The sequence below is a fragment of the Girardinichthys multiradiatus genome, chromosome 2 (assembly GCF_021462225.1).
Source record: "Girardinichthys multiradiatus isolate DD_20200921_A chromosome 2, DD_fGirMul_XY1, whole genome shotgun sequence".
NCBI classification, from domain to species: domain Eukaryota; kingdom Metazoa; phylum Chordata; class Actinopteri; order Cyprinodontiformes; family Goodeidae; genus Girardinichthys; species Girardinichthys multiradiatus.
This window is the reverse complement of record NC_061795.1, coordinates 22,084,635-22,107,357: the sequence shown is the minus strand read 5'-3', so window position 1 is coordinate 22,107,357 and position 22,723 is coordinate 22,084,635. Positions and strand designations below refer to the sequence as shown.

General features: G+C 39.6%; 1 protein-coding gene across 2 annotated transcripts in view; it reads left to right on the top strand.

Moving 5' to 3' along the window:
• Positions 1-576: 576 nt before the first annotated feature.
• reln (reelin) overlaps positions 577-22,723 on the top strand; it is a 146,943-nt gene continuing 124,796 nt past the window's right edge. Inside the window, exon 1 of one of the 2 annotated variants that reach the window (XM_047392107.1) lies at positions 577-1,083. In XM_047392107.1, coding sequence (XP_047248063.1) covers positions 831-1,083 — 253 coding nt within the window. In that variant the 5' untranslated portion in view covers positions 577-830. The remainder of the gene's footprint in view (positions 1,084-22,723) is intronic. The other variant, XM_047392115.1, reaches the window with a different exon arrangement.

Sequence of the window (22,723 nt, the reverse complement as noted above, 5' to 3'; positions counted from 1 at the left end):
GAGAATGAAGCGTACAGGGTTTGGAAAAGAGTGAGACTGAAAGAAGGGAGGGGAGGCCATGTGTAAGAGCAGGAGAGAGAAAGAGAAGAGCTTAGAGGGAGGGAGGAAGGAGTTGTGATAGTGGGTGGAAGAGGAGGAGACAGTCTGGATGGGCAAAAAGACAAAGGAAGAAGAGGAGAGTGACAGGATCTGTCACAGGGCTGGTTAGGGATGAAGAAACTAACAGATGCATAGAGATAAGACACCCAAGCTCTCTTGAGAGGAGCAGCGTGGAGTAACTCAGTGTTTTACAGAGAGGTAAAAAGAATGAGATAAGAGGGCTAGCATAAGATTAAGGGAAAAAGAAGATTGATAAACTGGTAGGAAAGAGGGACGAAAAAAGAGCTGGATGAGAGAAAGAGAAAGAGAGAGACAGAGAGAGGGGAGGGAGGCCGTGTTGTACGGCGCAAACAGCACACGCGTGGAGCTTATGTTAGAACGAACAAGAGCCAGAGAGAGGAAGGGAGGGAGGGTGGGAGGAGAGAGGGTAACACAGGGAGGGGGGTGAGGTATTTAAACGCCGGAGCAGGACAGCACAGGCGAAGCTCCGAACTCCCTGAGAGTGAAGGCAGGACAGGGGAAAAAGAAGCTTAAGAACAGTTTTTCTGACACACCTAAATAACACTCACAGGAAAAACACACACACTCTCACACACCCACTTCTGGACTTCGACTCTGGACACCACAACCTGTCCTCTGGAGCTCAACCTGTGCCTTCCACGCTCCCAGTCATCACTTTAATCACCTCCAGCTCCTCCAGTCCCTCAGCCGCCCACTTGGTGAGGGGGCAAATGGCTGTGGTGCGGCCCTCTCTTGGGGGTGTTTTGGGATGTGTCTTGCTTTCCCTGGCGCTAGGGAGCAGCAATGTGGATTTCGGGGCACCCCCGGCAAGCTTCTACCCCCGTTTTAACCCATTTTTCTTCCTGTGCACCCATCACGCGGAGATGGAGGGAGCCGGAGTGGCGGAGGGAGGTGGAGAGGTGTTGCTGACCCTCCAAATCACAGGAAACCCCAGTACCTACGCCCCTGGACAGGAGTATCAAGGTGAGCAAACCTTCTTCCTCTTGTCTTATGTTTTTTTTTTTTTGCTTCATGCCAGCATGAATGTACAGATTAGAAACAGAAATCGATCTTACAAACCATCTTGGTAAATTCAATACTAATATTATTTCTACATCAGTCGACATTGTTTTGGTGTGAATTTTGCTACATGTTTGTCGTTAAGTTTTTATTCTGCTGCAAAACATCTAAAGATTTAAATTTGAGAAAAAAAATTATGAATCAATATGTCTTGGCTGTATTCCCTTCATTTTTACTTTACATGAAGAACAGGAAAAGTTTATGAGCAACAATTTAACACATTCATGCAGATGTTTTGCTTTGTGCGTGAGGTAAAGCTTTTCTGTATTCTGTTTATGCTGCTGATGATAACTAGCTTTTATATAACTGTAATCAGTAGTGAGGTTTATAGGACTCCTCTGATTCAGCTGCTCTATGAGAAGGTGGCTTCTCACAGGAATAAACAACGCGATACCTCCAACTGAATGAGAGCGTAAAAGTCGAGAGTGCAAATAGACAAAGTGAGCGCCGTACAGCAAAAAGAGTAGTGTAAAAAATGAAATGAAAAATATTAGTGAGGGTAGAGATAATTGTCACCTTTCCCACAGTGAAATATTTGCACTTGATTCTAGAAATAAAATCTGCTGTTTTTCTCCCAAACTGTGCACACTTTTTTCTTAACACCGCAGGCTGTGACCCTTGCAGGCCACCGCTTACCGACAAAGGTCACATTCCCATGTTTCTATCCTTCTTTACTGTGATGTATACATTTTAATAAAGTGATTATATCTCATAGAGAAAAACAGAGATATTTCATTATATTACAGTTTGGCGATATACCACAGAAAGAAAGGGGATGAATAAAAGTCAGAAAATCTGAACAGGAAAAGGGACTGTCTTTAACTGGCGCCAGGGCTTATAAGGAGCATGGGTGGGGAGAGATTTCAGTCAGAAGCTGGCGGATGAGAGGGATAAAATGCACCGAGTGAGGTTTAGGTAATTAGCATTAGAAATGTGTTGGACTGGGAGGAGGGAAAGATTTAAACAGGGCCACGGCTGGGATCGGATGGTGTAGGGGGAGATTTAAATGACGATGAGGGGATTGAGAAGATAAGATACCGACAGCGGGGCTTGAGCTGGAAAAAAATGAAACACTTGCGAGCTGCTCACTTTTTCCTCTTCCTCGTGTTGTGTGACATGATTACAGGTCATTATCATTTTTATATGGTTGTTAGTGAAAGGCAAATATGAAGTGAGTAGGTTGCTTGATGCACGTTTGCGAGTATGTTTGTGAAAGTGAATATAAGCATCAATGTTATGTCCATTCCTTCATTACTTCTTTGCGGCCAAGATTGAGAAGTTTGAAGTCCTCATACAATTAAAACCAGACATTATACACTATACAAAAAGGCACATTGCCTTTTTTCCTCACTGACTGACTTTAAACAAAATTTAACTTTCCTGTTTTAGGTCAGTTAAGAACAGCAAAATAATTTCTATTTACCCAAAGCCTGAATAACGAGTGAGATATTTTTTTTAACGATCTGAAAATTTAGCAATTTACACGACTGTCTTTAGTATTTGGTATAATTGGCTTTAAACTGTGTGACTTGGGTCAAAGTTGTTTTTTAGCCTCTCATAAGTATCTCACAATAATGTTTTTTGTTGTTTTTTAACCATTCCTCCTGACATAACTGCTGTAACAGATTCAAGTTTGCAGGTTGCCTTTCACACACACAACTGTTCTGCTCTGCCCACAAATTGTCCGTGGAACTAAGATCAGGAGTTTGTCACAGTCATTCCAAAACTTTGACTTTATTGTCCTGAAGTCACTTTGTTGTAATTTGTGGGTATGTTTAGGGTCATCGTCCATTTGGAAGTCCCATTTGTGACCAAGCTTTAATTTTCTGGGTTCATACTTGGGTTGGTGTTCTCAGGCTTGCAAGCTTCTTGGTTTTTCCTCCAAATGTAACAATGGTCATTCTGACCAGACATTTAAATTTTAGTTTTATCATACTTAACAGGTCCCCAACAATTGAGGGCATTGTCCCTGCAAGTGTTTGCAAATTGTAATCTGGTTAACATTTGCTTCCTTTTTGATGAGTGACTTTTCAGCCTGTGTTGATACCAGACTCGTTCAATGACCGGCTTCAGTCAGCATCAGTGCAAGCTCTTTTGCCTGTTTTCTGGGGTGATATACACACTTCACAACAAAACACTTTCATCTCTTGGACATAGCACCCATCTCCTTCCTGAACAGTATGATGGCTGTATATTCCCATTTGTGTTTATATGCGTGTGTTTGAAAAGATGAACGTTGCACTTTCAGACATCTGGAAATTGTACTCCAGAATGAACCAGGCTTGTGCAGGTCCACAATTTTCTTCGGGATATCTTGGCCCATTTATTTAGATTTTTCCACATCACACGAGGAAACTCATGTTTGAGGTGTTACCTTAAAATACATCCACAGGCGACTGTCCAGGTAACGGAAATGTTCGAAGCTACGATAAGATTTTCATCTGGACTTCCTCACGTTGTTTAAAGGCACATCAATCTTAGTTTTTGGTAACTCAACTAGCCAGAGGTACAAGGGTTGGACAATGAAACTGAAACACCTGTCATTTTAGTGTGGGAGGTTTCATGGCTAAATTGGACCAGCCTGGTAGCCAGTCTTCATTGATTGCACATTGCACCAGTAAGAGCAGAGTGTGAAGGTTCAATTAGCAGGGTAAGAGCACAGTTTTGCTCAAAATATTGAAATGCACACAACCTTATGGGTGACATACCAGAGTTCAAAAGAGGACAAATTGTTGGTGCACGTCTTGCTGGCGCATCTGTGAGCAAGACAGCATTTCTTTGTGATGTATTAAGAGCCACGGTATCCAGGGTAATGTCAGCATACCACCAAGAAGGATGAACCACATCCAACAAGATTAACTGTGGATGCAAGAGGAAGCTGTCTGAAAGGGATGTTCGGGTGCTAACCTGGAATGTATCCAAAAAACATAAAACCACAGCTGCCCAAATCACGGCAGAATGAAATGTGCACCTCAACTCTCCTGTTTCCACCAGAACTGTCCGTCGGGAGCTCCACAGGGTTAATATACACGGCCGGGCTGCTATAGCCAAACCTTTGGTCACTCATGCCAATGCCAAACGTCGGTTTCAATGGTGCAAGGAGCGCAAATCTTGGGCTGTGGACAATGTGAAACATGTATTGTTCTCTGATGAGTCCACCTTTACTGTTTTCCCCACATCCGGGAGAGTTACGGTGTGGAGAAGCCCCAAAGAAGCGTACCACCCACACTGTTGCATGCCCAGAGTGAAGCATGGGGGTGGATCAGTGATGGTTTGGGCTGCCATATCATGGCATTCCCTTGGTCCAATACTTGTGCTAGATGGGCGCATCCCTGCCAAGGACTACCGAACCATTCTTGAGGACCATGTGCATCCAATGTTTCAAACATTGTATCCTGAAGGCGGTGCCGTGTATCAGGATCACAATGCACTAATACACACAGCAAGACTGGTGAAAGATTGGTTTGATGAACATGAAAGTGAAGTTGAACATCTCCCATGGCCTGCACAGTCACCAGATCTAAATATTATTGAGCCACTTTGGGGTGTTTTGGAGGAGCGAGTCAGGAAACGTTTTCCTCCACCAGTATCACGTAGTGACCTGGCCACTATCCTGCAAGAAGAATGGCTTAAAATCCCTCTGACCACTGTGCAGGACTTGTATATGTCATTCCCAAGATGAATTGACGCTGTATTGGCCGCAAAAGGAGGCCCTACACCATACTAATAAATTATTGTGGTCTAAAACCAGGTGTTTCAGTTTCATCGTCCAACCCCTGTACATTTTATTTTCTGCAACTGTAAAGTTGTAATAAAAATACAGTAGGATACAAACGTTATGCATTTATTCAAGAGAATTTTACAAATATACAATCAGAGCAAGCTTTTATCTATCTATCCATGTATACAGATGTACTAGCTAGAGTAATACGACTCAGGTTAAGTAGAATAGCTCAGACAGAGGTAGGGTTCCAGCTGCATTGGTTCACTTTTGTATATGTTTGAGCCAGAATATGACTATGATGATTCACAAGCCATGATATTTGATTGATATCTGCGTATGTTCCTAACCATGACCTGCTGGTATTACCTCAGTCAGTTGCCAGTACAGCAGTCATACAGATATCAGATTATAACGGAGCACTCTACAAAGTGCAAAAATATATTGAAGGACCTAATTTTCAGAATAAAGCATACCTGATTCGATTGCGGGTTTCTAAATGTTGTAGTGAGTATTGACATACATTGGATCATGTTTACTAATAAGATTTGTAAAAAGATTTCTTCTTACTTCTTTCCACTGGTCTTGCCAAAAATTATTTTTATGGCATGTAGTCTGTACTGCAGATGGAGGCATGGTTTGGCTAAATGCTTCGACTGGACCCACTCTTATTCTGTCTTTAGCCCCGGTCCTCTTTATCAGCCGTTTCTCTGTATTTTTTATTTTCATTTTTTCAGCTATAATGGGTATCACTCAAAGGAAAAACACTGACACAATCGGTTAATAGGTTTTGCTGCCACTGTGCAGAATACAAGTAAGTACCTAAAAGAACAAATGTGAATACAACCACTGACGACTATACAATTAGATAGATCATTAGCCATAGCATTTAATGCTTTGTTCTATGAATCAATGCCCTCTATGATGTCTTCAAATGAAGTACACAGAATTTGAATTGGAAGTTGGCTTGGGTAATGGATACATTTTATTCATTTAAATAATGATTTACAAAGAAAATACTAAGTAAAATTGTAGATGAAGTGACCATTTTTGTGGAGTCATTTCTTTACTTTTAAGCTTAACCCACATCTGTCTCACTTGAATGGCATGTTCCCTTTTCTTTCCCATTTTAAAGAGCAGCTAAGAGAAATGGTCCTTTGTGTCTTATCGCATTCACAAAAGCTCTGAGGCCAAAGCATTTGTAAATGTGCATTTGATTGAGTTAAAAGCAAAGTCTGGCCAGTCAGTTTAAAATTCGAAAAGCAACGGCTAAATTAAATGGTCTGGTCACGAGATAGATCAGGCACAATATTTAGAAAATGCACTGTTGTATTTCCACATTGCTATTTTATTCCAATATCAATTACGTAATGTGTTCTTTTCACCTTAGTTTTGGATTACGTTTGGGTCAGTGAGAGAGAGATAATCACTGAAATTGCTGCATGTGTAAAGAAAGGGATTGAAAACATCTGAGATTCTGTCCGTGGGGTTGTTGGAGAGCTTTAGAAAACAGAACTAAAGTAAAACTCTAAAGGAGGGAAGGAAAGACTTGAAAAGTAGAGAGACGGGTGACCCCTTAAACAACAGTCAGAAGGTCACTGTCTCTAAGAACCACCTCAGCATACTCTGTAAAGCAAAAAGAAGATCTGGTGCGGCTGCACAGTAATTGAGTTTCTGACCCGACCTCAGTGCCTCTTGCGTCTCTGTTGCTTTTGTGTGATAAGACCGTGTGTGGGCAGCATTGCTCTGTGTGTATGCTGCAGACGTGATTACTGTTAAGCTATCAGAATGAAATGACCAGGAGAGGCTGTGTTACTCACAGGGAAAAATTTGAGGAGGTGGGTGTATTGGCAGGGTCACAGTGGACAAAATGGAAATAGAAACACTGCGGAGAGAGGATGAACGACTGGGAAACAGAAGTGGGATAAATGAAAGGATTTATGATGGTTTTTGTGCTTGCATTCAGAGTCTAGGGCGAGACCATGTGTCAAACGCATGCCCGCCTCTCTTTAGGAGAAGAGGCAGAAGAAAAAAGAAACTAAGCCTGATGTCTAAATAATCAAACCTTTTTTACTATTCTTGCTTCACTCAGAACGCTGTAAACCTAAATATGATTTTCATTTAGTGTCTGACCTCTTTTTAACACTGATGTGGGAATGCAGGACAGCTCCCACAAAGGGACCATGTGTTTATAAGAAGCAATATCAGAATACAAAACCCAGAGCCTTGTATCTAAACACAGTTAATCACAGGGAGCTTGCTTTCATTTCGGTCGTCCTTTGTTCCTCTTCTGTGGATGTGTTCATTCTTGCATGTTCAGTTTCACAGGAAAACAACAGCGCCAAAAAGGGACAGTGACACAGCAGTGGGAAGAAACAGAAGGAGCTAACATTCCTGACTGTTTTAGTATGAGGAAACATGGCCTTTCATTTAGAGCGCAACAGATTTAAAACAAGGACATCTTTCCTATGTATAAAAGTATGAAATTCTTTGGGAGGAAGTGCAATGGAAAAGATAGGAGGGAAAATAGGATTGCAACAGAGTGTCCTCTGAAAGTCAGACAGGAGTTTCCAAAAAGAGTTCTGAGCAGAAATGGGACCAATGAGACTAACTGGGGACTTTTCTATGTGTAGTTTTTTTTTCTGGTTTTCTTATTCTTCATCCTTTAAAACCCATTTTTATTTGTGTTTATAATGTCAGTACTTGTGTGTATTGAGTTGTTTTTTTAGTCAATTAGCTGGCCTTAATTTACATCCGTGGTAGTTAAACCCCTTGAGAGAGTGTGTAAGTGATTATACACACAGCTTTGGTATTTGCACATTGTGCAGGCTTTTTTATTTACTTACTAATGTAGGGCTGTTGGTTACATTGTAAAAGCAATGAATGAGCCATTCACAAAAACCCCTGAGAGTTAATACAGGCTCATGTATACAATGCACCCATCATTACAGGAACAATATTCTACAGGATTTAGCTGTTTGTTTCACACTGAAACATACAGCAACCTCCACGTTGGCTCCTCCTGGTAAAGATTTGTACAAAAACCTTAAAATTAAAACTTTTTTTAGTTACAGCAGCATAATCTCATAGTGGAAAGATTTAGCAAAATCCAGCTTTTGTTTTTAATGCATTTATTGAGAGTGAGAAAAATGTGTTTTGTCTATTGCTCCTTTGTCTTTATTTTGCATTTTTAAGTTGCTCTTAAATCCAGGTTGGGTACAATCAGCATTAAATGTGAATCCTTTGTATTTCTATACTTATTTTAATATTTTGATCCGGAGTTTAGTGATTAGCTATTTTAGCATTACTTAAATCGCAGACAGTATCTCTGCAATTTTCTTGAAGAATGAAGACCCTTACCTTAAATCTGAGATTTCCAAAGGGTGCCAGTGGCTTTACAAGTCGGGATATTCACTTACAGACACTGGTTTAAAGTTAAAAATGATAAAACTGAGCAACTTGGCAGTACACCCTTCATTCTTTCTGCTGTCTACTGATATCAACATCGTTCGTGAGCAGTTTGAATAAAATGCAGACATAGAATGAAATCTTAGAAAATAATTTGCTTCTTACATCTCATTGTTTCCTCCTACTTAATTTTGAAACACCTGTTGTTACTACAAATAGGTAATATGTAATCAGATACAACTTCTAAACCAAAGAATGTTGATTGGGGTTACCTGCTAGGGTATGTTCACTTACCGTACTTGAAAAAGATCAGATTTTTGAGTTTCTGACTGACCAGTCACCAGGAACATGGATATGAATCTCGAAACACATACAGTTCATCTAGAGAAGACCAATAAGATTAAACATGGTGAATTTAAAGAAGTTAAATCATGTCAATAATAATGAAAATGTATGAGGTGGCGTTAAGAAAAGTTCAAGGCTTTAAACATTGTGTTTATAAAGACAGGTTTTATATGTCAGATATGGTCACATGAGATGTTCTGGAAACTCAGCACCCATCTTCAGTCCACACACAATGGAACCCTTGAAAGAAGCTATCTAGATGTCACTATTACCCTTTGCACTACTTACCCTCTAAAGTGGCTGTTGAGTGTCTGCTGTCTGACCTCTGACCATTTCTTGTCAAACATACATTGTTCAGAGTTCTGTTAATGATGAGTTGTTATTTAGTCAGTGAATCATTGCAGTTTCCTTAGCCCAGTTTGTATCTCTTGCATCGCTTTTTGGTGACATATTGCATTTGTGTACTTGAATGCATAGAAAAGTAAAGGAATCTCTTGTGGTGCATCAATCATTAGTTGGGTGAACCATCAAAGGACTGACCTAGTTTTCATGGAAGGACCCTGGAAACACAGAGGTGTAAGAGGAGCAAATTGAGGGCTAATGGTGACAAATGACCCTCATGTCAGCAAAAGAAACACTTGAATTTTCAAGAGCCCAAATCTGCACATGCATTTGCTTCCATGTCTTTCTGCCTCCCGCTGGTTCATCTGAATAGGTCACTTCACAGTGCACAGAGATGTGTGTCAAGCATAATTCTGTTTGGATGGCATTGCCGGAAGTGTTTGGGTGTTCTGTTTATGTGGACACTGAATGATGGACCATTTAAGGACCATTTTACTCTCAGAGATATGCCAGTTTCCTTTCTATCAAAGGAGCAGATGGGCGAGAAATGAAAATGGAAATTCAGTCGGTATCTTCCCTTTGTCACACATGCCTGCCTGGCCATGTACATAGCGCTCACTTCTTAGTGGGTGATCCATCATGACACGGAGACAGGTCAGATGTTCCACTGGCTAAACACAAGTGTCTTGATCAGCAGGCTGTTGCAATTATCAGTGTCAATGTAACGACAGGGAATGATATGCTAACACGAGGAGAAGGTTTGCACATTCTTCTTTTCATGTGTTAAATGATTGTCTGAAGACGGTTTTGTATTAATACTCATGGTTGAGATGTAGAATGCCACCACCTACATTTCTTCTTTTCTGAAAATTGATTTGCTGCATTAAAACATGTAGTTAGTGGTAAATCTGTTAGCACTTGCATGACTGCAGCTGAAATGAAGCCAGCAGGGTGCCAGGTGTGGTAAGAACAACTACAAAAACAAAGACAGTGAACGGATTGCTGCCAGGCAGAGGTGTTTGCCTCTGCCCGTCTTATCTGGGCAAGCAGCAATAAGCTGCTACATTTTTTATTTTCAGTTTCCTCAGTAGATTCGTCTCCCAGCCAAAACAGGAAAGCTCTTAACAAGCAAATGTGAGTTGTGATTTCATTTACTTTTATGAGTGGGCAGATGAGTGGCTGTAAGTACATTCAGGATGTTTGAGTGTGTGCTTGTCTGTTGGGGGTTTGCCTGATCTGGAGTGCCTCTTTGCTGATAATACAAGCTGTATCCTGCAGTAAAGCTCACACTGCCATTATGGACAGCTTGCAATGCCTTTTCCATTAATTTGCAAATATGTGAATCACATTGTTTGGTTAATTTTAAGAGTTTTCCAAAATCGCATCATGAAGCAAGTCTGGGGGTCTTTTCTTATATCAAACAAATGAAAGGAGTGTCAGACTGAGCATAATTTATTAGGACAATCTATTGCCAAGTGAAATAGAAATTACTGTAAAAATACTGTACAAATGTATTTTGGTGATGCACATTCATACTGCATAACTACCAATGCAGTTCAGCATGAGCAAAATAAAGAGATGCACAAACTACACAACCCATGTTGATTACGTCATAAAATCACTTGATTTATGTTTACCTTCAAAGGAGGTGGAGTTCAACGTGTTCTCCGCTATTTCTTCATTGCTTTGTGTGGTTCTCCTTAAAATCAAGAAATTTACCACTAAAATTTGAAAAACTATCTCGGGAAATTTGGTGCACAAATCGTCAAATGGGCAAACCAGACCTTCCTTTCTATTGTTCCCTTTACAACACCCCAGAAACATGGACTAAATGGTTTGGAGCGATCCAAAATAAAAATCTGAAGCCAGGTCATTACTCTAGAATTTATAGCTGCCATTTTGCAAAGGTATGTCTTTGATAAAATTGTTTATCATTTATGCTGATGTATTTGTATGAGTGAAAGCTTGCTAAAGTGGTAAGGCTAATTTTAGCTAATATATTTTCTGTTTATGTTTTTAATGTAATGGACAAGTAAACAAATGATGGCCTCTAAATAATACACATCTCATTTTGGACAAACATTTTAACAGGGCTCTTAGTGGGTTAAACCTAGTTTCAGGACACACAAACACATTTAACTCAAATTCAGACTAGAATACTCTTGGCTGGAACCTCTGAAATGGAAACGTTTTAACATCAGCTCATTGTATACCTCAAAAGACCTGACTTTTGAGTATCTCCTTTGGACAGGACAAGATTTGGTCAATTGTGTATTTGCTGTGGTCCAGGTAGGTGAAATCCAGGAAATCCCCCGGGCTCCAAAGCTGAATATTTTTGAAGAATTTGCTTTTCCAACAGAAATATCAACTCCTGACAATGTCTCCTAAATGTTTAGTGTATTTTGAAAGTTCTTTAGATGTATGTAGTAGATCCATACTGGTTTTTATCTCTGGTAATTTAAACAACAGGCAGGAGCAGCATGCTACTAAAACCACCTGGTGTTGAGATTGACATGAATATTAAGGCTATAATCCCCTTACTGTTCACATCTTTACCTTAAAAAAAAACTCACCAACATATGTTGAGTGTAGCTAGAAAAGCCCATACCAGTTTTTGCCGAAGAGAAACAATAGAATTGATTTTCCTAATACTACTTCCAACTGGGTGCTGCCACCTTCTGTCCATCTGTCCAGCATGGCAGCATTGAGATTGTATCCTATCTCATTTTGTAGGTACTGAAACTACACTCATCATTTCTTAAATAAACGTAACTTTAACTTTCACTGCACAGAAGCAAAGGATGCTATATATAGAGAGACCTTGATATGACTTTCTGAGTATCGACCCTTACATTGTAAAGAGAGATGTCACTGCTTCTTGCTACAGTATGGCATATGAAAATGTTTAGTGTGAGTGAACATATCATACAAAATTAATAAACGCCCAAGATTGTCTGCCCAGCTTTCATGTTAACCCTGCTCCCATGCTCTGGTAAACAGCATGCACTGAATGCCAAAATGCTCTGACTGCAGCAGATGCTTTAAAAGTACAAGAACACCAACTGCTAAGGGGTATTTCAGTCGTGGCACATCCAACAATATTGTGGGCATAGATCGTTTATTTGGAGAAAGCCAGTGGAAGATCTCCAAACACTGTAGTGCAAACACGGTAAGGTAGGGCGGGCGTGTCAAAGTCTTGGATGAATCAATGAAGGTTTACAAACAGTCATGGATCAGCCAGAAAAAGATCCAATTGCCAAGAGTGGAAGGTATTTGGTATTTGATAAAGGTATTTGAAACAGACATTGAAGAGGAGAAGATAAAGCTCTTCTTTATAGAATGGCACATATCTGACTATTCAAACATGTCAATGTAAGTGTTCAGTGATGCTTATTTTCAACTCATCATAATTCAAAGTAGCACTAAATGCATCTTAAAACTTTGAAAGGGACCCATCTGTTTGTTCACCAGTGATTAGCAGTTTTCCTTCCTCGTAACCTTTTTTGATATTTTTTTAACCTACCAATTAAGTGCAATTAAGTGTTGTGATAAAAACACTATGTTAAAATGAACTCACTTAGCTGTCTTCATGATATTCTATTAATAAAGCAGATTATATTCAACTCTACTACTGAATGGTTCTTGAGTACATTTTGACACTGATGTTTACTTTTTTTTAGATGGGTGTTACTTCTCTATAACTACAAATTGGTATGTTAGTTCACTTCTGTTCTCCAGCTCCTGCTGGAGGAAAGTGTGCCTCCTCCTCCTTCTTCTCCTCCTGCTGTTGTATCCTCCTCCTGGCAGTCTCCTTGAAAGAAACGTAATCCCTGCTTGGGGGGGCAGCGTGTCGTCTGTGCTGATAGCATTCAGAGGGACTTGTAGTGCCCCAGTGGGGCCACTACAGAGGAGGTGGCATGGTGACACTGGATGGGTGCTGGGCCCCCATCCCTTGGCACAGGCGGATTAGCTCAAGCCCTTCCCTGCCCCCATTCAGCACCAGCCTTCCTCTAACAGCCAGCCAGGCCCTCTTTGGCCAGAAAGCAAAAGAGCAGGATGACAGAGGCTGATTATTCATACATCAACAAACTTACACAGATTATTGCTCTGGAAGTTCCTAATTCTATTGTGACATTACCACATATTGAACCTGAAACAAGTCTGAAATTTGAACTTTGAGTCAGGATTGGGACCTCCACAGAGATTCTGTGTGATGATTATAATGAATTTTAGTCTATCATTCTTTTGATCACATGGTTTATGGAAGGTAAACATTTTTTAGATGTTAAGACTGCATGCATGAGATGAAGTGACTTTTTACCCTTGTTCTAATTTTGGACAATTCTGATGTTTCTTAAACATCTATAATTAACTCCAGTCTAAAAAAAATTTTATTTGTAATCATTTGAATAAAGATAAATATTTACAGTAAATATTTTTATAGAGAATCCAAATCCAAAACATACTGCAATTGAAAATGAATTAAATCTTATTTTTTTCGTGCATACCACAGACAATTCTTTTTCTTTCTTACAAGACCTCAGCTTAAATGAATCTGGTGTAGTGTTGAATGCAACTTAATAGCATAACATTTTTACTAGTAAATATGTCATGCTATTAAACACGGTCTTTAGTGAATCAGGAAAAACAGCGTTTAGGCTTGGTGCCCCCTCTGCATGATATAAACTACAAAAAAAATATTTCTCTTTTAGACCTTTTATGCTGATTTAGTCTTGATCTTCAATGTTTTTTATAATTGGAGTATTTTGCTTGTTTCATGTCAAATGCTTTACAACTAAAACTATTTTTGTGCTGCTGTCTGTCTGTCAGACATAAAAATTGGTTCGAAATACATACCTAAACAGGTATGTGAAACAAGATTATTTAATTATTTATTATCACACTGTATTCATTATTGCACAGTATAGGTGTGAGTATGTATGAGTGTATGTATGTTCCATGACGGATAGAATAAAAGTTGAACTGCCCAGTTATCTGTAAAGTCCGTCAAATTGAAAACTAATTAGTTCTTGTCATTCTTTGGTAAAATGTTGCTAAGAAGTTGCTTGTAGGTGACCTCTGCACCTCAAGTTTAGGTTTGCTTGTTATTAATTGTCCGAGAAACAGTATTGGGAGCTGAAAATTAAGGGAGAGACAAAGAGATAGACAGAATTTCCAGTAAGTGTTGTTCAAACCAAACCTGTTTATAGGCATGTTTCCATTATCTTACCTTAAACCTCTATCTTAATTACCCTGAACCCTTAATCTCCCCCTGGGGTATTTGTCGCTTGTGTTTAGACTGTGGTGCTGATTATGTAAATTACATAAGCTGACACTGGGAGAGTTGCTTGAATTGCTGCTCCTCAATAGCCTGATATAGCAGTGCAATTGGTCCTTTAAATTATTTTAGTTGTGTTACGGTCAGCAATCCTGGGGTATTTTTTAATAACGGTTTTAAATTTGATAAACAGGTCAAAGCAGTAGTTCAGTCTAACTTCTACCATCTGAGGTTGATGACTAAAATCATTTGTCTCTACCTCATAGTACCATTGAAAGACTGATTAACTATTTTGTTACTTCTAGACAACTGCAACTCTCTCTGTATTGGGATGGACAACGCTCTTTGTCATCTGCAGCTGGCCTAAAACGTTGCTGTCCGTCTGTTGACCGGTAAAAGCTGACATGACCATATTACTCCCATATTGTTCTTCCTGTAATGGATGCGTGTGCGTTTCAAGATTTTTTTTTTTTTAAGATTTCACTGTCACGTTCTGTGTTTGGGTCGGACCAAAGCGCAGACAAGAGCTTGGCAGCAGCATGTTGAATAAGCCTTCAGCTTTATTCAAACGTTTTTTCAAAAACGAAGCAAAAGCACTGCAGGTACAAAACATAGACGAAATCCAAAAAACTTACATAAGTTGACACTGCAGGCACAAGGTAAGCATAGCACTTAGACGAAGGTAGTAGACAGAGGAACCAACAAAGCACAATGGAACAAAAACAACTAATATACAGAGGGAGACAAAGGCAGGTAATCAAGGGAACTAAGAACAGGTGTGACAAGGAGGCAGGTGAAACAAATACAAAGACTGAGCAAGGGCAAAGTAACTAATAAACAGAAACACAGACCTAAGCCAAACTATAGACCAAGATGAAATAATCAAAGAAGCATAAGAAATCTATAATAACCAAGAACTAAAAGGTAACAGAGAAACTGGAGGAAACCCTGATTACAAAGTAAACAAACCTAAACCAACCCTAAAGAAACAAACTGAGAATGGAGCGGAGGAAACGAGGACTGGAATAAAATTAAACAATAATTAAAGCTAACCTATAAAAGGAGGGAGTAGAAAATAAAGATAAACAAAGCTAAGAGGGACAGAGAATGTAAAAGGAACCAATGTCGAGTAAGAACTAACGAGAAGAGGAAAGCTGATGACGAGGAGTAACAGAATAGAAATTAATAAAATAAGAGTGCAAAGGAACCAATACCAAATCATGAGTATAAGACGAGAGCAAAGCTAAGGAACCAGAGAACTATAATAATAATAATAATAATAATAATAATAATAATAATAATAATAATAATAATAATACCATACAAAGTAATAAGGAAACAACCATAAGGAAACTTAAGGGAGGAAAACAACAAAACACCAGGAGGCGGTAGAGGGAGCAAAACAAACCAAGAAACCTGATACAAAAACCAAAATAGAAACATCTAGACAAAATAAACCATCAAAAGAGACAAAGTCCAAAATGTTACACCGAGACATTTACTTTTGGTTTTTAAATGTTTAGACGGTCAGGCACCTTCTTAGTTTTCAGAACTCAGAGATCAGGTAACCTGCTGCCTTTTGATGTTGTAATGACTCGTTTCATGAGCCGACAAGACACATCTTTCTCCGTTGCGGTTGCAAAACTTTGAAATGGTCTTCCACTCACTGTAAGGATGGTCAACACCTTGAGTAATTTTAAATCATTCAAGGTGTTCATTCAAGGAAGAGACCAGGTCTTCTGTAGCCATAACTTCAGTTTTATTAACAGTGGTTACATTCTGAAACAAACTTAAAATCCCTTTAAACTTGAAGGAAATGTTTAACATTAGTAGATGTTTAATAAATTAAGCCAACACCATGTGTCCCAAAAGAGCACAGCAGTATAACATGACTAATTTATTTCAAACATAAAATCTCTTAACGATTAAAAATTTTAAACTGGCTGAGCATACTAAAAAAATTGGAAAGGAACCATCCCTCCTGAAAGCTCCACCTTGAAGGTTTAGGGTAATCTCTAAAGTATTTTCTGCTCACCCTATGCAGGAAATGGATATGGAGGGGATTAAAAATGGGCCCAGAAACTACCATGGTTCCAGAAAAGATTTGTGAAGCAGAACTTGGCCTACTTGGGTATAATATTTTCTCTCAATAGAAGCATTGCCTAATTTTTTTCAGACCCCTACATGCTGTTGTAGGTGCTACCATGTTCTCACAGCAGAAGATTATGACTTAAATTAGGATTGAGTGATCCCTACTTTTAATAAAGCAGATACTAGAGGTTGGTAGAGTAAAGGTTGGTAGACAGAGCTGGGATGGGGATAGGAAAAGAGGAAAAAACAATTTATGCAAGTATTAATGACAGCAATAAGAGCTTGCTTATCAAGCTGTGCTGGTCTGATTAAGACTGAATGCCCAAAAATGGTCCCCATTGATCTACTGCCAGCGGAGACTCTCTACTCTTTAATTATAGCAACCATCTTATAAATTAGAAATCAATCTTGCGTCCCTCTGTTATATTTGGTCCTTTTCTTTCCATAATGCTTTGCCACTCCCCATCCACTAGTCATTCATACCCAAAAGGCAACTGAGGTATGTAAGACTTTGACTAATTTCAATGCTCTTTTACTTAGCTGGCCATAATCTATAACTTTCAGACCAAGAAAAAGCAGGAACAGTGAAATATTTTCTATTCAGTTTCCAGTGCACCGTTTTTCTCAAAAGTTGGCGACACCTCTAATTTATCTGAATGCCAATGTTATTATTTACCTGTATATCACTTTATACACAATGCAATGTTGTTAGGATTGCAGAAATAACACATTTAATTAGTACTTGTTTCAGAATGCATCTTAGTGTCTCGTATTTTACATTTTCATTAGTGACTAGTGACTCCTTTTTTTCCCTAAAGAAATGAGTGACGTCAGCACTGTGAATACTGCTGTGATGTTTCTAGGTTTCCTGGCCCACATGCAGAACCACACTCGGGACTCTGAAAGTACCAGATAAAGGTTTATTTACATAGGTAAGATAACAAAACTAAACAACTAGGCTGGCTTTGGCGTTTGATGTTCAGCAGTGATTGGAGGAAGGGAGGAGAAGTTAGATGGAGCAGGGGATCAGAACAGGAATGAACCATGTAACCACGGAGTGAAAAATAATGGTTTACTGTTTCAGAGTAGGAAGAGGAAGTTGAGGGGAAGATGATTCAGGTGAAGAGTTGAGAGAGACATCACAGCAAGTATTAGAGTTCCAGAGGGGATTTCAATAAAGTGGAGTGGATGAAGATGTGTGATCCTGAAGGAAATCGGGCAAGCATGTGACAGCTAAAGAAGATGGAGTCGACTGTGCAGGGATTTTCCGAGAGAGATCTGCCATAGGGAATTTTGCTAAGGGGAATCTGGGATTGGCGTGGGAACCCACAAACTTCAACCTGGGAGACAGAGAATTTAAGAAGAGGGAAGCAGGGAGAGATGAATAACGTCCAAAGGACGGCAAAATACTCCAAAGAGTTTCTAACAAGGAAAATACTTGGGCTTGACTCTGCCAAGAAGACCGATCACTGGCTGAAGACTGGTCATCAAACAGCTCCTTAAATCCCCAGCAGCCAGATGAGGGGCTTTGTGATGGTCAATCCAAAACATCACCTTTGTTGTTCTTGATCCCCTTTGTAAATAATTTGGTGGTACACACACCAGTCCCTTCTGCAGTCAAACACCCACACAACATGATGCTGCCACCCCTGTACTTCACAGTTGGGATGGTGTTCTCAGGTTTGCCAGCTTTTACCCTTTTGCTTTAAATGTGATAATAGACACTGTGGCCAATCATTTTAACCTTAGTTTGATCAGATCACAGAACATGTCTGAAATTGTACCCAAGTTCCTAAAAGATTTAAAGTAGCACAGCAGTACAAATCTCATTGGTTCTGACATTGTATGTGGGAGAGTTTGAATTTTTGTTCTCGCTATTGTTGATTCCTCTATGTTTTGCTTTATTGACTCAGCATTTTTTCTAAAATTTTGAGTTAATTCTTTGCACTACAAACTAAGGTTACAGCAAGAGATGTTTTAATGCTTCAAAAACTAAGCACTTTTCTTTAAATGCCAAAGTTCTTAATTTCCAGTGTTATAGCAGTATGCTATTATTTGGTTAGGCCAGGTACTGGTCATTTCACCCTTTTTGGCATTTCATACTTTTGCGCAAACCTTTACGTAGTTTTTTTTGTTTGGTATGTAGTTTTTGGGTAATCAAACACAGTAATCTATCACAGGTTGTTTTCTATCTATTCGTATTAAATGTATATCTGCCTTGGTAATGTTTGGTACCAGCTTTTACAACCAATAACTTAAAATATACAGTACAGACCAAAACTTTGGACACACCTTCTCATTCAAAGAGTTTTCTTTATTTTCATGACTATGAATATTGTAGCTTCACACTGAAGGCATCAAAACTATGAATTAACACATGTGGAATTATATACTGAACAAAAAAGTGTGAAACAACTGAAAATATGTCCTATATTCTAGGTTCTTCAAAGTAGCCACCTTTTGCTTTGATTATTGCTCCGCACACTCTTGGTATTCTGTTGATGAGCTTCAAGAGGTAGTCACCTGAAATGGTTTTCCAACAGTCTTGAAGGAGTTCCCAGAGATGCTTAGCACTTGTTGGCCCTTTTGCCTTCACGCTGCGGTCCAGCACACCCCAAACCATCTCGATTGGGTTCAGGTCCATTGACTGTGGAGGCCAGGTCAACTGGCGCAGCATCCCATCACTCTCCGTCTTGGTCAAATAGCCCTTACACAGCCTGGAGGTGTGTTGGGGGTCATTGTCCTGTTGAAAAATAAATGATGGTCCAACTAAACGCAAACCGGATGGAATAGCATGCCGCTGCAAGATGCTGTGGTAGCCATGCTGGTTCAGTATGCCTTTAATTTTGAATAAATCCCCAACAGTGTCACCAGCAAAGCACCCCCACACCATCACACCTCCTCTTCCATGCTTCATGGTGGGAACCAGGCATGTAGAGTCCATCCGTTCACCTCTTCTGCGCCACACAAAGACATTGTGGTTGGAACCCAAGATCTCAAACTTGGACTCATCAGACCAAAGCACAGATTTCCAATGGTCTAATGTCCATTCCTTGTGTTCTTTTGCCCAAGCAGGTCTCTTCTGCTTGTTGCCTGTCCTCATCAGTGGTTTCCTAGCAGCTATTTTACCATGAAGGCCTGATTCACACAGTCTCCTCTTAACAGTTGTTCTAGAGATGTGTCTGCTGCTAGAACTCTGTGTGGCATTGACCTGTTCTCTAATCTGAGCTGCTGTTAACCTGCGATTTCTGAGGCTGGTGACTCGGATTAACTTATCGTCCGCAGCAGAGGTGACTCTTGGTCTTCCTTTCCTGGGGTGGTCCTTATGTGAGCCAGATTCTTTGTAGCGCTTGATGGTTTTTGCGACTGCACTTGGGGACACTTTCAAAGTTTTCCCAATTGTTCAGAATGACTGACCATCATTTCTTAAAGTAATGATGGCCACTCATTTTTCTTTACTTAGCTGCTTTTTTCTTGCCATAATACACATTCTAACAGTCTATTCAGTAGGACTATCAGCTGTGTACTGAATCCACCTCCTGCACAACACAACTGATGGTCCCAACCCCATTTATAAGGCTTGAAATCCCACTTATTAAACCTGACAGGGCACACCTGTGAAGTGAAAACCATTTCAGGTGACTACCTCTTGAAGCTCATCAACAGAATACCAAGAGTGTGCGGAGCAGTAATCAAAGCAAAAGGTGGCTACTTTGAAGAACCTAGAATATAAGACATATTTTCAGTTGTTTCACACTTTTTTGTTCAGTATATAATTCCACATGTATTAATTCGTAGTTTTGATGCCTTCATTGTGAAGCTACAATATTCATAGTCATGAAAATAAAGACAACTCTTTGAATGAGAAGGTGTGTCCAAACGTTTGGTCTGTACTGTATATTGTCCTTATAGCCTTCTGCAAGGCAATGTGATCATGTGACCTTTTTTTAATGTATTTTTGTTGTGGTACTAGAGGCCTTTATTTTCAACTTTTTTGACAGTAGGCAGACAGGAAGTAGGGGGAGAGAGAGGGGGAAGACATTCGGCAAAGGTCTCCAGGTCCAGGACTCAATCCCGGGACGGCCGCTTCGAGGACTGTAGCCTCTATATATAGGTTGCATGCTCAACCCCTACACCACCAGCGCCTAGCCCAGTGATCATGTGACTTTAATTAACATTATCTGTTAGCATGAAGTTACTCAGCATTGTTTTGTTTTTGATCACTGGTCCTAATCTGTCATATTTCAGAACCACAACAATGGAAAAAGGGATGTTTTTTTTAAATAATGTTTTCAGAAAATGCTAAACAGTTGGGTTATATGTGATACTGGAGTATTTTTATGATTTTTTTAATATTCATATTTCATCAGAAATACTTAGGTCTTAAGAGATATATACTGATGTGCTATGGTTTAGTAGATTGGAGTAGAATGGTTTGTTTATTGGTATGAAGTGGAAGTAAGGAAGGATGAACTGGAAATGCATTGTATGGCGTCACATTCCTGCCAAAAATGAGAGGAGCGTATTAAGCAATCACAACAGTGCATCTTTTAATCAAGAGAGCACATAGCTCTGATCGCGGGCGTGCACCTTTGAACGCAGCAAGGCGAGCAGTAAAACACAACCCCTGCACCCATCTGTTTGTTCTCGCAGAAGAATTACGCTCTCTCGCTCTGTTTAGTGGGTGTATTTGTCAGTTGGGGGCAGAAACTCTTCTGATTGATCTGATTGGCCGGATTTTCACCTCATATCCGGTCGCAGCCGGCACAGGACATTACCTTATAGGAGAAGAAGAAGAGCAGGGAATGTGGCATGGATTCAAAGCGTTGAAGAAAACGATTAATAAATAAGAAGGTAAGGAAAGGAAAAGTTGGTTGTTGATTGCAACACTTTTTTTTTACTAGTGACATTTATCCAAAAAGAAATCAAGATTCTTACAGATGTTAAGAGTGGTGTGAGACTCACTTCCTCTGACATCTCACAAAATGAACTCTAATGCTGTCTTCAACTATATCAAACAACAATGTCAATAAAACGGTTATTATAATCAGCATCCAGAGTTTAGAGGAAACCTCCTCTCAGAGACATACTGTTAGTGTTGAGATTTTAACATCTACAATTAGAAATTGTCTCAGGCTAATTAATTTAACATATCTATAGCTAACCGATTGCTAATAAAGTAATCAATAATCATTCAGGAATCTTTACTGTCATTATGAGACCATAATAAAATGTTGTTGAGACATCCGGCTCAGAATGCAACATAGGATACAGTCAGAGATTTAAAACACTTAGAAAACACATAGAAAATAAAGAAAAATAAGTATCCTTAGAGGACACCCTTAAAAAATATAAATAAAATAAATGTCACCAGCAAAAAAGTATTGCAATCAACAACCAACTTTTCCTTTCCTTACCTTCTTATTTATTCCTCGTTTTCTTCAACGCTTTGAATCCACGCCACATTCCCTGCTCTTCTTCTTCTCCTATAAGGCAATGTCCTGTGCCGGCTGTGACCGGATATGAGGTGAAAATACGGCCAATCAGATTAATCAGAAGAGTTTCTGCCCCCAACTGACAAATACGCCCACTAAACAGAGCGAGAGAGCGTAATTGTTCTGTGAGAATAAACAGATGGGTGCAGGGGGCGTGTTTTACCACTCCCAGTGCCACGTTCAAAGGCTCTCGAATAAAAGTGCACGCCCGCAACCAGAGCATTTCTTGATTAAAAGATGCGCTGTTGTGATTGCTTAATACGCTCCTCGGATTTTTGGCAGGAATGTGACGCCATACATATATGTACAAAGTCTGTCTGAGGGAAAGCTGGGCTTTGGCTGAGCAGTTCACATCTCACACACAGACAGGAAGCTACAGCGACTAACACAGAATTTATTTTACTGCCCTTTACTGTGAACTGTGATAACTGTAAATGTAATTTTCTGCATTCCATTTTGCTTGCTGAATTTTGAGATTATTTGCACATTTTCCCACCTCAGATATCATAATGTCCAAAGGGGCAATTAATGTGATAACAGAGGATAACCCAGTGGTTGTTGAACTGTAATCTGTATTTTGGTTTTGTGCATGTGAACATATTATAAAGTAACAATAACTATTCACTTTTTTAGTATCTTACTAATTCAGAATAAAAAGTGAAACCTCACTGATTTGCATTAGCATTATACTATTTTTGACTGTGGAATGAACATTTGGACCTCTGTGTGCCTGGAATGCTAAAGACATCTTTTGCCTGCATGTGTGAGTACTCTCTTGTGTGCTCATATAGTAATGTCTGCAAACAGGCAGAACAGCTGTCAGGCTGTGCCAAGCCAAGTGGTCAGATGTTTCACAGCAGTAGA